Source organism: Aplidium turbinatum, chromosome 10, assembly GCF_918807975.1.
Source record: "Aplidium turbinatum chromosome 10, kaAplTurb1.1, whole genome shotgun sequence".
NCBI classification, from domain to species: domain Eukaryota; kingdom Metazoa; phylum Chordata; class Ascidiacea; order Aplousobranchia; family Polyclinidae; genus Aplidium; species Aplidium turbinatum.
Genome location: NC_137481.1, coordinates 4,004,181 through 4,020,065, shown reverse-complemented (window position 1 = coordinate 4,020,065; position 15,885 = coordinate 4,004,181). Strand labels below are relative to the sequence as shown.

Below are 15,885 nucleotides of genomic sequence, written 5' to 3'. Positions count from 1 at the left end.
CGCAACTAAATGGCAAGACTTGAAACGAAAACTAAAAATAAATGATATTTCAGGAAATCTGTGAGAAGTTTACAATAAGATCGACAATTTAATTTAATAGCACACTTAAGAACAATCTTAGCAGGGTACCGTCAGCATAGAGAAAAAACTTATCAGAGAAGAAAATTCAGTAGAAATAAAACATTTTTACATTGTGTTTTTTGTAACAATAGGCTATACAATACAGTGCAATTTAGCAGCAAAATAGCAACACAAATAGAAGCTGGAAGCAGAGGCCATACGTCATGGGGTCAGTTGTTTCAATTTAGTTTGTTTTTACTGTACTACTGACCATCATGACGAAAAACATTATATGCCAAACATAGCAGAGGTCTAAAAAATGTAAAAGCGACAAAACACGAATGTTATAATGTGCTTGATACCAAAACAGAACAATGAGTTTAAAATGCGGCACGATTATCCAGTGTATTAGGCTCAAAGACACATTCATGTGCTTTTCACGAATATCGTACCGACGCCCTTCAGATCTATGGCGCTACGTATAGATGGAGGAAATGAGCAGAGAGAGATATGTGAGTTTTCAGATAGAATTTGGCAACATGTGACGCATGTTAGATTTCAAAGTCTGAAAGTACAATTTGAAACCCCCTCAAAAGTTACAATACTTTTGAATTGAATTACAATACTTTTGAATCCTTTAATATAATTTTGTAACTTACTTACGCTGGAGGTTATTCAATAATTCGTTACTTTTATTGCTTTTTGTCCTTTGAATTCAAAGTTAACAAAACAAAAGCAGAGTTGCCACATGCTGTAATTCAGTTTTTGCTTTTGGTCTTTTTTTTGTTTGTTACGTATTTGAAAGCGATTGTGTTTGATACAAATGGATTTGTATTTACTCCTCCTGACCGACTCCACCGCTGTTTTTACGAATCGAAAATTTCAGCAACAAGACAAACCTAAGCATCAACCCACTTTGTTGGTTCTTGGTTTGCTGTGTCTTGCTTTCGGTGTATGACCGTTAGTGGTCGTTTTTTTCCCATTTGGGCGAGACTTTGCAGATTTGATGTTTTCTTTTAAAGAAATTGGTTGTTTTCTTCTTCGTGTGTTTTCACTCTTAGTTGCGCTCATAAGCTTCTTCTTTTTGTGATGTTTTCTTGTAATGGATTTGTCTTTTTTGTCTTTACATGTGTTTTCCGCATCGTTCTTAGAAGATCTTTTGCTCTTTGTTTTTGCCTTGTCTTGAGAACGAGAAAGTCTGATGTCAGTATTTATATTCACGTCTAACTTTTCCTTCTTATTTTTCTTTGGCCTTTTTTCAAGATGCTTTGCTGTCTTTTTCATGTCTCCACTTTCTTTGCGTCCTTCCGGGAGTCCTTTTTTCGTTTTTGCCTTTATCACTTTTTCTTCTTTTCCAACTTTTATTTTCTTTGGGGAAGTTATTTTTCGCGTTCTTTTTTCTTCTGGTGAGAATGTCTTGGCCCTTTTATGCTTTTCAGAATTTTTTAAAGGGAATTTTTTGGGATTTGCTATTTTGTTTTTCATTTGATCTTGTTCAATTTCTGCCGAAATTACTTTTGTTGTCTTGGCACAGCGATTTTTATTTAGATTTGTTTTTTTGAGTCGAGAAGACATCTTTGAATTCGCAAGTTGCTTTTCATGTTCAGCTTTACTGGTGACGGAGGAGTGTAAATAAAGTCTTTGTGGTTGCTTCTCTGTAAATATTAAAACATTGTCTGTAATTGCAAGTAACCTATGCTACAAGCTGCTAAATCTTTGACGAGTTTTATATTTTTTAACAAAGAACTACACTGAACAACGATTGTAGCCTAAATTTTTTATTGCATTTGCAGCAAAATCATTCAGGCCACTTGTTTAGCTTTATAAAAAGAGCTGCGTTTTCATCACGGCTTTAATTTACACAGGTGAATGCATGTAACTAGAAATGTGGCGGGAGACTGTAGCTGAAACTCATGTATCCCTGAGCTTAGGAGAGCAATTGCACAACTTTCAAACTGGAGGCCTGACTGGAGGCCGATGTAATTTCGGTTTTGGATTCGAAAATAATTTTACTTTATATCCCTTTGAAATGATAGTTTTAAGAATTCAAATTGTCATTGCCAAAGTGTGATCAGTGATCACTGAATCTTAAATCAATGCAAAACTTCTAAATTACGTTAAACATGACAATATTTCTCTTTTGTCAGTGTTGCCAGACACTTTTTGAATTCTTAGCACAAGAACCAAAATCTAGTACTTTATTTGTATGGTAATAATAGCACAAAAATACTTCAAAAGCACAGAAAATATACACAAATACTATATTTATTAACTACTACTCAAACTATCAAATTATACAAGCAATTTTGGCTACTAACAGATCGGCCTCCAGTCAATTTGTAAGCTTTACGTTGGCATGGCTTGTGTATAAAGGTCACCATACCTTAAAAACCAATTAGCCTGATGCTGTACAATCGTCCGCCTCGTTAGCTCAGTGGTTACGCGCCTGGCTCAATATCACGCGACGCTGGTTCGACTCTTGGGGTGTGCGCTTGAGCAACGCATTTCAGGACTACTCTCCATTCAGCGGCAATAATTTCCCGGCAACAACTTACACTTTAACAATCGGTAAACCTCTCTCTGCCAATCTCGATAATCGGCCCTGGGTCAAGAGCTACCGTCAAAACTACCAGGAATAACCAATCAAGGTTTTGTCAGTCGAGGCATAAGCACAATTGCAACATTATGCGTAGCCTATTCAACTTACTTGATGTCGGCGGTAAGGATTCGTTGTACTGAAGAGACGAAGTTATTTCTGATATTAAAATTACTTCGTTATGGAGTGACTTGCCATAGAAGTTCCCCAACGGAGCGCATGGGTGGCCAGGTAGACCAATTACTTTCTAAAATGCAAGAAAAAATGGCAACCTTTGAATGATATTGAAAAATGTTTTGTTGAAAAATTTATTTTGTAAAAACTATAGTTGTTTCAACCAAACAAATCACTTCAAATAACCCTAATCAATGATACATCATCTACTTTTACTGGCCTTACGCAATCTGATTGCAGTGTTTTGGCAACACTCACCGAATGCTGCTGTGGAGTAGTGAAGTTTCCTTCTTCGGCGGACCAACTGTCTGGTTTGTCTTTATTTGTTTTTTCTTTCTTGGAGTTACCGCAGTATCTAAAATCAATTTTTGTGGAAATATTTTCATGATAACTTGCATAAAACTAACCGATAAATTTTGTTGCTTGATGATATGCATTAAAAACATATTGGAGTTTATTCTATTTGACCGCAAACCGCATTTGCTGTTGCGATGGATTGAGCGGGTATCTATGTCGGCAAACGTGAGTTCGACACCCAGTCCCGCACAACAAAAGCAACACAAAAATACCGTTAAATTGCATTTTAATTGGTAACCTTATCAGGGCCGTTGGAAGAATAATTTGGGTCCAGTACCAATAAGACTCTCGGAACCCAAATTCAGACTTTTCTAAGAAAAACTCATCTTATCCAACAAATACAAAGTGGTGTCTTCAAATTCCCGGGCCCTTTGGAACGGTTACGGGCCCTTAAAAGCATCCTAGACCTGGGCCGAGAAGTATGCTACCCTCTGGAGCCCCATATCAACGCTACTGAACCTTATTAAAGAAATAAATTTACAAGAATGCAGTTGCGTGAAAGCTGCCTACACAAGCAGACAATGCGCATCTGCGCTATAGCCAGGGATATCTATAACTACGGGATTGGAAACTCTATTCAGTGCTATACATCAGTAGGGTCATCACATTACTACGACTACAGAAAGATTAACAAAATAAAATGCCGACTAAAAGGTATACAAAATTCGATTTTACAATATTAATACAAAATATACACTCATATTAAAACTTAATTGAATATAAAAGTACATTTGCGCTGCTAGAAAAAAAACAATGAATCCAAAAAATGAATAAATGCAACAAGTCCAAACCGCCTACTGTTGTTCTTTAGCATTTTGCGTACTGCAATTCGGATCAGAAGTACGTAAATGAGGAGTGTTCAGCAATCGGTGAAATATGTTGTTGTATCATCAACTTGTTCACAGACCAATCCAGTACGAAACCAATTCGTTTAAGATGTCATCAGAACTATAACCAATAGTCAGTCTGGAAATTTTTTAAGCAGCAAACAAAATACAACATGACCACTAATGGAATACAAACAAATAAACAAACCAGGCAAGAGTAGACCTTACAATTTACAGCAGGTGAATTGATTGTTACACTTTTGGTTGTTCGTTTAGCCTACTACTTGCTGACCTTTGAGATCAATTTATGTGATTATTTATCACAGCAGCGCACAAAGAAAAGTGACCCTACTGGTGTATAAAATGGTTTTCAGTTCCATAGAGTTTCCAATCCCGTAGTTATAGATATCCCTGGCTATAGCCTATGCAAATGTTGATTAAAATTAATATCTTTCGAAAAAGTCAGCATAATCTTAGCAACTAATATGTAAGTAACCAACAACTTATGCTTGGCAGTGGGCCAGGACTGAACAAGGTAGGCTACTGCCCACGAAATGATAGCCATAAAGTTGAATTTGTTTCAGTAGGCCCACTTTACAAGCAATGCATACAATACTTAATTTGTTATCCTGTATTTGCATTACTAAAAACTTTCAGAAAAGGATAACAGCTTTTTAGAAAAGACACACAACACAGAAGATCACAGTTTTTTCTGCGCGATCGTTCCAACGACATATTTAAAGCGCACAAAAGTTTCACTTTACCGATAAGTTACAGTGAAATGTTTGGTCTTATACCCAAGCTTGTATCTCATGGTTGAAGATTTAAAGCGAAATTAAACGAGATGAAAGACAAGGAACGAACCTTTCGAGTTCATTTTAAAGCGTTTATTGTGTGTCTTGGCCAGTGGCTCCGAGAGGGGGGAGGGGGAAATCGGGCCAGTTTCCTCCTTAGCAAAACATTGTAAAGGAAAAACGAGTAGTTTTTTGTTTTTGCACTTTTGAAGGGGGCCCAATTTTAGTACTAAAGTAAAAATGTACCAACTAAATAATCAACAAATTCTTAAATGAAGTGCGTAGTTCCAAGTATTTCTCAATCATTGTAAATGTCACTCTCGATGCTTCTCATCAAGAACAAATCATTTTTGTGTTAAGGTAGGCGATGTTGAACAGCTTCAAGACGTAAAATCTGAAGCTGAAATAACTTCTATATCATTGAACGGTTTCGATTGTATTGATAGTTTCAACTTGAAAACTGGTGCTGTTTTAGCTAAGCGGGAACTATTTTTGCTTGACAACTGAACCTTAACTTCAAAATCTGCGTTTGCTAGGCATATAGGATGTTGTATCCAACATAAGTTATCTGGGAAAGTTAGAGGTATCAGTCCAAGCACGATTAAAGAAAGTAAATCCTGTATATTTTTTGTTTATGGATCATCATCATCATCATCAGTCATCATCTTTGCCTTCAGCAGATTGCGCATCAACATGAGTTATTTGCTTCCAAGAGTGGCGATTTTGAGCCAGCTCGCCCAGTGTCGCCAAGTTGAGTCCTGTCCATGATTGGATGTTGTCTTGTCATCGTTTTGGTTGTCTGTCACGATATCTTTTTCCTTCTACTTTTCCTTCTGTGCAAACTTTGCTGATTCCGAATTGTGATCTTTTAGTGTGGCCGAACAGTTTTAAAACTTTTGATTTTATTATTGCTGCAATTGGATGTAATTTTGTCATAGTTAAAAGATCTTCTGTTTTCGTGTGGTCAAATAGCCTTTTGTTGGTCATGCTTTTCATGATGTTGTGCCCCTGTTGTTGTACAATGTGTTATTTTTGGCCTGCAGACACACAAAAATCATATAAATTCAACTTTCAGTTTTCGGAAAAATTATTGTGGCTGTTGGCCCCCGAACACTTATTATCAAATCTGGCTCGCGTGGGAAAAAGTTTGGACACTCCTGAATTAAATGCTTGGTTGAACTATTTTCGTTGCCTGTAGGCCTATTGTGTGTTTACAAAGCTTTCTAGACAAAATAGTTTGCCTCAATGGCATTTTTGCTGCAAGTGTAATCCAGTGATTATATTGATGATTTTTACATTGAACGAAGTTCTTTTCATGCTGAGGAAAGTAGGCTGATTTCAGCTTAACACCAACATGCAACTCAAGATACAAATTAGTTGTATATTTGCTAAAAAACATTATGGGTGCCCATTTTTCGTATTGTTTCCGGACCAGTGCTGACTTCTCTCGGAGGCCCTGGTCTTGGCAACACAAAGGTATGTGCTCCAGACGCCAATTAAACCGAGGTCCTTCCGAATGTCACGTTGGTGTTTCCACTACTCACCCGATCAGTAGACAGAACACTAGACCTACCATCTTAGAAAAGTAGGTCTATGACGACTTAAGTGGTTGTAATATTCAGTGGCGCACGGTGACGATTTTTTTGGGAGTTGCTTCTTTTAGCAGACTTTAAACACACACCAAGTTTGCCATTTTCTCAATAGCTGTTAAGATCTTATCAAAATAAACTGACATGATATAATCACTGTGCAAATCAAGCATATGATTGAAGCTTTCTAGAAAATATGAACACCCAAAAAATAGTCATCATACGCCAATGGTGTGTTTCTCGGCAGTCGAGTGTAGCAGGAACTCAGCGATAGACACGTGTTTCGCCCATGAGGCTGGGCTCATCAGTACCGCACCACTAATTCCTGCCGCATAGTTCTCAACCGCTGCTTTAGTGGTGCGGTACTGATGAGCCCAGCCTCATGGGCAAAACACGTGTCTATCGCTGAGTTCCTGCTACACTCGACTGCTGAGAAACACATGTTTTAGGAAAAGTCTTGATGGCTAGTGTCGAGGCTACACCGGTATGGTTAGCGAAACACAATGCTCGCTGTTCTATAGTGAGTAGTCAGGTAGTGCTGACGCCAGGAAGATCGCTCTTTTTCAACACATACGCCAATGGTGGTAAGCTTATCCCAATTAAGACGGCAAATATTTCACGACATTTCATACTTAACTTTCACATCAAGTCAAGTCAATTTATTTGTTTCAATGAATATCAGCTTACTTACCATGCTCGGTCAGTGAAAAATAGTTTGTATAGTGTTTTAGTTGAGTTTTTTTGTAGTGGCTGAGATTTGAGTGACGTAAAGTCATATTAGGCTATACCCAATTAGTTTGAGTCAAAGAGTCACAGTATACTCAGTAGCAAAAATATCGACTTTTGCTAGCTGGGTAGTTCAATGAAAGAAGTTTGGGTTATATGTACAACAATGGAAGACCTGAGTTGTAGAAATAATTAAGTCACATTTTTTTGAAATTGAGTTATTGCCAAAAGCATGTTATATGATAGTCAATGCCTGTCCCCACCCAAAATCTGATTTGATAAACGGCTTAATTTCGCTATAACACACGCTGCTGGTTGCATGGAAAGAAAAGATTAAACAACGTTGAGAAAACTTTAACTTGCTTTTATGTCAAAAGTCGTATTTTGGACTTACGTAGTTCTTCAACTCAGGTCTCCAATCAGCATTGTTCTTTTCAATTGAATCAAACTTACTTCTTTAGAAGGATCACAATCACCGCAATGAGAACAATCCCACCCAACACAGCAAGCCCGATCACTCCATTCTTTCCCAAGGAACCGAATTGATCGTCGTCATCATCTTCATTGTCAATGTCGCCTAGGTCTATGACGACACAATATTGCCTTGTCGTTGTTGTTACACGATCGCTTATTATTACACAACAGTTTTGGTTTCTGGCACATTAATAACAAAATCATAAACAAACCGACATAAGCTGAGGCTTTCAATAATGCTTATCAAAAGCAATAAGATTATGCATCATAGATGATGCAGCTTTCAAAATCGACACCTTATTTTCGATGATGCCATTTTTGCACCCATATGATCACAATTCATCATGCTGTATACGGTACAAAATGTTTCTGCTCAACCCGAACTTAGTAGTGTAAAGTCTTTCAACTTTGCAGTATACAAAATTTTCTGAATGTTTTTTACAGTGCACTCCAGTCAGTTAGAATTTTAATCTAATTAAAAAATACAATGAAGAAAAAATTGGTGATTGATAAGATTAAAAATAAGTTACAACAAAAATTAATACAAAGCTTTTTGTCTCCAGTATTTTGCATTTGAAGAAGAATGCTTCTAAAAATTGCCTCAATTTATCCAAACTGGCGTTATTGAAACATTACCATGCAAACATGCAATGTAGAAATATGGCTGCAAGGCTACGACCAGATAGTTATATTAGAATAAGAAAAATATGAAACTATTTGCAAAAGCTAAAAACTCGCTTTTTAGCACCGTTTATCAATATTTTTACATAAAAGCGTAAAAACATTCAAGTGGGTTTTCGGTTTCCTGAATCCAGATTGGATGCGTCCCTTGATAGAGCGTAGGCTACTGCATATAGGATAAAGTAAACAACAAATGGATTTTGTTTGTTTGTCATATCTTTATCCTGCATTGCGGGAAAGCGGACGAGCGCTATGCACTGGTGTACGCCTTCCGACGTACACCTGACCCACGCTGCAGCCGACTGCAATGTCTGTTTCCGGTTGTCTACTCTACTTATGACTTAAATTTGGTACTACCCATTACTCGAAATCGATCACTGGGTAGAGGCAATTATCGTAAAGTTTCTTGCCCAGAGAAACAAGAAACTTTACATAACTAACTGTGCGTAAAATAGAAAGAAAAGGTTTTGAAAATGTTTATTAAGTTATTGCATCTTACCTTTTCCTTTGTTCCGTTTTTTTCCTTCCTTTTCGAAGTCAGTTCCTCTACATCAAATAGCGAGGATTCAGTTTACAAAAACTGGTTTTGAAATCAGGCGATCATGTATAGCGCACATTTTATTACTCACAGTTATGACAATTGAAGAAGGAATCACTGTCGAACTTTTACTCAAAATAGTTCTTAAAAATTTTCAAAATGAAATGCTATCATAAAGTTAAGAACAAGTGCTTCCGGAATTTCAATTTGTTTTAAAGGTCTAAATGGTTTCTATTTGTAAGTTATATATACAGTATAGTAATCTTTAGACTTCAAATGCGAACTCCCTGTTTTTTGCAACTGTTTTGGCTTATTAAGATTTCTCATTAATAAAATAATTCTGTCTTCTATTCTTTTTAAAGTTAAAATCTTTTATGGCCTACTGTATACATGGCTAGTGAGAGGATAATTTGAGTCCGGTACAAACGAGATCCTGGGATCTCAAATCAAGAAACTTAGGAGAAAAAAGCACTGAATCTAAAGAATAACCTGTGACTTTTTCAAGCCCCCTGGCCCCTTTGGAAATGTTACGGGCCCCTTAAATCACCTGCGGCCTAGGTCTAAAAGTAGCCTACCCCCTGGACCTCATGTCAGTGCTACTGAATCTACCGTATATGTTCAACTAACCAAGCGATATACTTACATTCCAAAGCTGTTGGAGGGAGGATGGTACTTATCGTAGGCGATCTTTTGTGCTATGTAAGATCTGTTAGAACGAAAAAAATAGTTGTAACAAAAGCTATTTGCACAGTAAAGTGGTCACCTGTTCAGCTAAAGCATAGCTCAATATGAACACTGTTAAAGCTCGGTTTTGGCAGAACTGATAATAATAATAATGTTGTAGCTTATTTATTGTCGCTCTACAACTGCTAAGATCTTTCAACGACAAGGCTCATGTTTAATTTTGCAGCATACTCACGATGTCACCACATTATTACCCGACTTATTTTCACTGCGTTATGCAAGAAACACAATCGATTCCGCTTTTAAAGTCTGTGGTATGACCCGACCTGGAATCGATCTCAGGTCTACCAGCACCAGAGCGACATCTAAACCACTCGGCCACTGAGCTGGTGACAGAGGTGGCATCTTTCACTCCTCGTTTGTTTCAGTCTACGAGCAGCCGTTTCCTCTCGAGACTTCGTTTGGTAGGCAACTTAAAGGGATAGTAAAGGAAAAACCTGACTTGGCGATTTTCCACGTTCTTTGTGTTTAACATGCTACCACAAAACGATTTTCAATAAAATTTTGCCCCATTGCGGTCTGATCAGCATTGCGAGCGTGCGACTGTACAGTCTACGTCACTATAGTCTTCTAGCAATCAGTTGATCGCGCAATGGTTGTCACTGGGAGCGATTTAACTGTAGGCTATGTATGTATGTACGTCAAAACTGCAGATTTCACCATCAAAACATCAGACAGTTTGATCAAAACATCAGATCTGATGTTGAAACATCAGAAGTGGTAACGTGGCTGTTGTTATTGCTGTCGATAGTGACGTGTTCTCGAGCAGTGTTTCCACTTTTTGGTCATTTTGAAAAAAATTAAAAACAAATGAAACATTGGACTTTGGGCCTTGCCAGTGCTATTAAAAACAATTTTTTTTTTTGGTAATTTGTTTTGAAATGTATTCTTGAACGTTCAGTTTTCGCACTTTAATGCTTAATTCCCGTTTGAAAATTTCATTTACTATGCCTTTAACATAGGACAGCTTTCCGTGCGAACCAGCTACCACCATTGCGCCGCGGCGCATTGGTTAAGAAAGGTAGGACAATTTTCCTTATAAACTCAATTGATTAGGCTACAGTCATTAAGATCCTTCTTGCACTCAGTTCAGTTGCAGAAGAAAAAAGAACATTAGCAGAGGGTGGGAATCGAACCCACGCAATCGAAATGATTATTCCCTTGCCCTAACCTTAACCCTGCTTGTGGCGATACATTTACTTAATTTTCTTTGTATCAAAAATCTTTCGAGTACATCATCAGTCAGAATATCACGTGCTGAGTCGCATGACTGAAATCAGCTGATTCGCAAGGAAAACTGTCCTATGTCAAAGTGCCTACCGCTTCGTTTGGTGCAGAACTATTGTTTCCACTCACCAGCTCAGTGGCCGAGTGGTTTCGCCTTCGGCTCTGGTGCTGGTAGATCTGAGATCGATTCCAGGTCGGGTCAAACCGAAGACTTTAAAAACGGTACCGATTGTGTTCTATCCTGCGTAGCGCAGTGAGAATGAGTCGGGTGATAATGTGATAACATCGTAAACCAGATATAAATTGAAAATGAGCCCTGTCGCTAAAAGACCTTAGCTGTTGTAGAGCGACAATAAATAAAACCATAACATTATTATTATTGTTTCCACTCAATAAATTAAAATTCAAAACACGACGCCCGACAAAGCTTGCACTAAATACATCTACAGTAGGCTATATGCTTTGTTTATATCAATGTCCTCACAATTTCAGCGTTAGTTGCTACAAAGGCAAACCGCGCGGAGATAACATTCTTCAAGGTCCACACTACTTGCGTGTTGAAATGCGTTTGTTTGAACGTTTTCTCTTTAAGGCTTTGTGGTCGTTTGATATTTTGATGGCAAGCGATAGACGTGGTACAATCTGTGTATTGCACAGGCTCAGGCATAGATGTTAAAGTATCCAACGAGTATTGCCTCTTTGGTACCTTTCTCCAGGCAGTTGTTTCGTAACTCCCCTGTAACTGATGATAAATGGATTCTTTCCTTTCGTTCGGACAAGATTAGCAAGTCCTCCTTCCCCCTGGACGTCCAATCGAACGTGGTCACCTGAACACATCTTTAATAACTAACAATAATCGGTCCAGATTCTATTAATAGTGTACAGTCTTTCAATCTTTGTTGAGCCACGAAACACTTTATTCATAAAAATAATCTTGCGAAACACTATACCAAGTTATAATAATGATAGGCTACAATAAAACTGGTAACACAACAAAAATTTATTCACTTTCAGTTTTTCTTAGTGCGATATCTAGGCCTGTTTGGATAAACACAAAGTTGATATTCGGGCAGAAATTGCAGAATAACAAACACGAAGCTTTTGTGATTTTGATTTTCGACCGTTGTTTCATGGAATACTAGTCTAACTAATAAAATTCTTGCAGAACACTTGATGATTTTTTAGTGCTCCGCGGAACACCTGTTAAAAAACATTGGTCTACACCAGGGGTCACCAAACTTTTTTCTCTGAGGGCCGGATTGCTGCGAGATTAACAGCTGTGGGCCGGATGCAAATTGCGAAAAGATATACAACTATTTAGAATCTTCATTGACTTGAACTGAGCACTATAAATAACAAAGTCAGCGGTGGAATAGCAAAGTTGTGATGAAAATCAAAAGGTTGCTGGAAAAGCTATCCCCTGCTGTGATGCACTACAGGGCATCGTGCTCTTGAAAAAACATTACATCTTTCCAAATTTGGCCTGGGCTGTCCCTATTTGTGGTGGCCTAATGATAAACAGCAACGTCAGTCCTTTACAAAAGTTTGGTAAATTTTTTCCCCAACAATTGTAGTGCAGCTGTTATTTCCGCAGGCCGTAGCGGGCCGGATGAAATCAGTTCGCGGGCCGGCTCCGGCCCGCGGGCCGTAGTTTGGCGACCCCTGGTCTACACTATACATTGACAATAATGAAATGCAATTATGACTAACAACATCACAACAAAGAAATATGTGACCAGTAATAGTCATTAAAATGGTAGTTATAGTTATGGAAGAAAGTTGCACCGTGTTCATATCGTTCACATCTTAAAGAATTATGCCTAAGTTTGATTTATTGAATTATCTTTTGCAAAGACACAGACCATACCTATAGTGACGTAATCTCCCGGTTTATGAAAATCACAGAACCTCCCTTGAGTCTTTCCGGTGTCTATTATCTAAATAGATGCCACAGCTGTGATTAATGACGTCTAATAGACTGCGAAGAGATACGATTTCATTCATATCTTTGCCAAGATTGGGTGTGAAAATTGTTAAAAGTATAAATAAAATATTCATATACCCTATTATGGAAAGCGCTTACGCGTCTCTCTTTACTTATCTTGAGCTTGCTGCAGGAACAAACTTTTTGTCAAAAATTAGTGGAACATTAAAATGTCATACTGTGCCAAGCATAATATTATTAAAAATTGAACTTTGCCTTTAAAACAACGTCAATAAATATAACTTTGTGTATGCATTGAACATGGGCTATAGAAACTATGATCGTGCACTAATCTTTTATAATAGTCTTTCTATCAATCGTGATTGACAACTTCTTTATTCCACTTGACTTCTGTTGCGTTTACAATAGATAGTTTGTTTATCAATAGAGAGATAGATAACTATATCTTCTTGGTTCGAAATTTGTTTATAGCATGTCTGCAAATACAAATTAATATTCAAAATTCGAAACAAATAGAACTCACAGCAGTGGCCGATTGTGGCTATTTTTAATGGATAGGTTGCAAAAATGTTTTACATTGATTTACGTTACATTTACATTCACCAATTTTGCGAGGGTAGGCTGCAGCCTTGCAGTCTATTAGGACGAGCCGCCACTGACTCACAGTGGTCGCCAGTGCAAACACTCGAAGGAGCAAACACTTTTAATCACCAAATGAAAATTTTTGAGAACAGTTAAATTTGTTTTTTAAAAGCATTGTTATGGATAAGCGAGGTTAATAAATTAGTCTATTTTTCCACAGGTCTCCCTTTGTCGTTCCCTACTTCAGTAAGCCCGGAGTCATGGGCTTTCTTTTGCTAGAAAATACCTTACTTCTAAAAAGTTTAGTCTGCAGCTTTTGTCTTGCTTGTTTCCCAGGGATAGTTTTCGAACGGAAATCTGAATCTGCTGATTTGCTGAAACGGCATTTTGCTCCAACGAAATCCTAAAACAACAAACAATGAGCGTTTATGGACCATCCCAGACAGCCAAAGCCGTCATCAAACAAAATCTAGAAGCAAAGAAAGAGCTATGGTATAGAAACGAATTTGGGAAAGGGGGTAGTTACAACCGAGTCAAATAAATGTTGCAGTGGTGAGTTGATACGTAGTTCTGAACTACGTAGTTTAATACGTAGTTCTGAACGTCCCTTTTTGAATGCATTGCAAAAATTTTAATTCTTGAATTTTATAATTAGATGCAATAAATATCTTCAAACATTTAATTAATTTCATGTGATTGTAATATATTGTACCTCTGTCACTCACTAGAGTTAAAAGGGGCCTTAATCTATTGGTATCTTTTTGATAAAGAAAGACATTGCAACGTAGGCTAGTGTACTTACATTGTTAGCCACGTTGTACTGAAAGAATCAAATGCAAACAATATGTTGTACTTACATCCACGTACACTGGAATTGTGTTGTTTGGAATTTAAAGCCTTGAGAAGAAGTGATTGCCCTCCACTGGCTCGTAGCTACGACATTCCTTATGCAGTGAGTCCCTGGAATGAAGACAGAATAACTTATTCCAGATCTCTTTTATGGCTTCGTTCATAACTATTAGGTTGATCTGACTTAGCGTTCTATAGAAATTGATTTTATTTTTCAAATATATTACTGAACAACACCATCATGTAAGCTACACTGCATCCCGACACCAGCAATTTTTCAGCTGCTTGCTTCTAATGTACAATTGGCTTGAACAACCAAGTGAACAATTTCACCATCTCAATGGTGGAATGGTTGTGCCTTCGATTTTGTTTGTAATGCCTGTTGTCTCCAGAATGAGGAATTATGCAAGTCAAAGCAACGTAGCCTAATTGATAGTAATGCTACATAATATCATTACTGTTTAGTAGCAAGATAATATTAGGGCTTACCTTACACGGTATTACATGATCCGAAAAGGTTATTACTTAATGCTTTTATTACTGATTCAATTCGCATAACTTCAAACAGGTCTCAAGTGGGGTTTTGAAGCTATGAACCCCTCTTGGCTGCTGCTACTGGTAGCCTGTACACATGCAGTTAATCTAATATGTTACACAATTAAGAAAACTTGGTAGGTCTATCTAAGCTTTCCCTGCGGTAACAATTATTTAGGAACTGACAACCTAATTTGAAAACTTGTTTCAAAACACTAAACAAATAATCTAAAACTGAACAAAATTAAACGAATAAACAACAACCCAGTTAAGCTACTTACAACCAGGTGGGGGAAAGTAAGGCTCCTGCTTCGCAAGTCTGAAAGGAGGACGAATCGAAAAAGGATTTCTCACTGAAAACGAGTAGAATAAAATTTAATCACACTTAACATATCTTTCTTTTTATTTTATCAGCCTCAAACTTACAACTTTGTTTATGTTGTAATCTTATCAAATCCGATCAGTGTATAAGAAGTTACTGTAGACCTACCTTTCGATCCAGCTCGCTTGATGCGGACATTATTTCCACTTTGAACCAAATATGCTAAGCAAGATATTAACAAGCTTAGCCTCACTAGTTCACCCATACTTCAGTCATCACACAAGGCTGCAAAATTGTATATTGTCAGTATACTCGCAGTTTGTTGTAGGTCATGTTAAGTCTGACGTTGCCTCAATTTCTATGTAATCTAAATTGACTAGCCGGATGTATCATGACCCCTGACCAGTGCATTCGTTGATGAATTAGATACTGAACCTATATACATCCCTCAAAGCTCTAGTTGTCGTGCAGTGTCTCGAAGTATGTGTGGTCTACAAATTGTTTTTTTCTTGAAAATTTACTGTTGCTAAAAGATAACTTTGCGTTAATACCTAATCTATTTCGTATTTTGAATGTTTTTTTTTATATTTTTACTTAATACCGAATTTATTTTGCGTTTGTTAACTTGCCTCTCATAGTAGGCCTAATTGTTTTTTGATACAAACTCGCCTTCATAATTATGCAAATTGTTATTTTTCACTTCAAAATCACTTCTTTCCTAACTTATGCATTTATGCAATCATGTTGCTGTGCTTATTTCTATGCAACACTTCAGCACAAGTGAAACAGCTAACAGCACTTTGATGAAAACTCATGCATTGCCTGAAGGGTTTAGTTTGAGTTGCTTAGCGGTCAACTGTGATCCA

At 37.4% G+C, this 15,885-nt stretch overlaps 1 protein-coding gene across 1 annotated transcript; it reads right to left on the bottom strand.

Annotated features, from left to right (window-relative positions):
* Positions 1–708: 708 nt before the first annotated feature.
* On the bottom strand, positions 709–15,306 carry LOC145778358 (uncharacterized). The gene is made up of 12 exons (XM_082589829.1): positions 15,188–15,306; positions 14,979–15,050; positions 14,172–14,274; positions 13,606–13,717; positions 12,655–12,724; positions 11,494–11,614; positions 9,460–9,522; positions 8,778–8,824; positions 7,577–7,706; positions 3,089–3,185; positions 2,768–2,903; positions 709–1,715 (listed from the first exon to the last, which is right to left on the bottom strand). Exons 1-12 carry the CDS (start codon positions 15,282–15,284, stop codon positions 967–969), a joined length of 1,797 nt encoding a protein of 598 aa, XP_082445955.1. The 5' UTR covers positions 15,285–15,306; the 3' UTR covers positions 709–966.
* Between the last annotated feature and the right edge of the window lie 579 nt (positions 15,307–15,885).

Excerpts from the sequence above, each read along its gene's own strand:
- LOC145778358 (XM_082589829.1), bottom strand. The coding sequence starts at position 15,284 with ATGGGTGAACTAGTGAGGCTAAGCTTGTTAATATCTTGCTTAGCATAT. Across the intron at positions 15,051-15,187 it reads CAAGCGAGCTGGATCGAAAG|TGAGAAATCCTTTTTCGATT; the intron begins GTAGGTCTACAG and ends ACTCGTTTTCAG. Across the intron at positions 7,707-8,777 it reads AAAACGGAACAAAGGAAAAG|ACCTAGGCGACATTGACAAT; the intron begins GTAAGATGCAAT and ends GTGTCGTCATAG.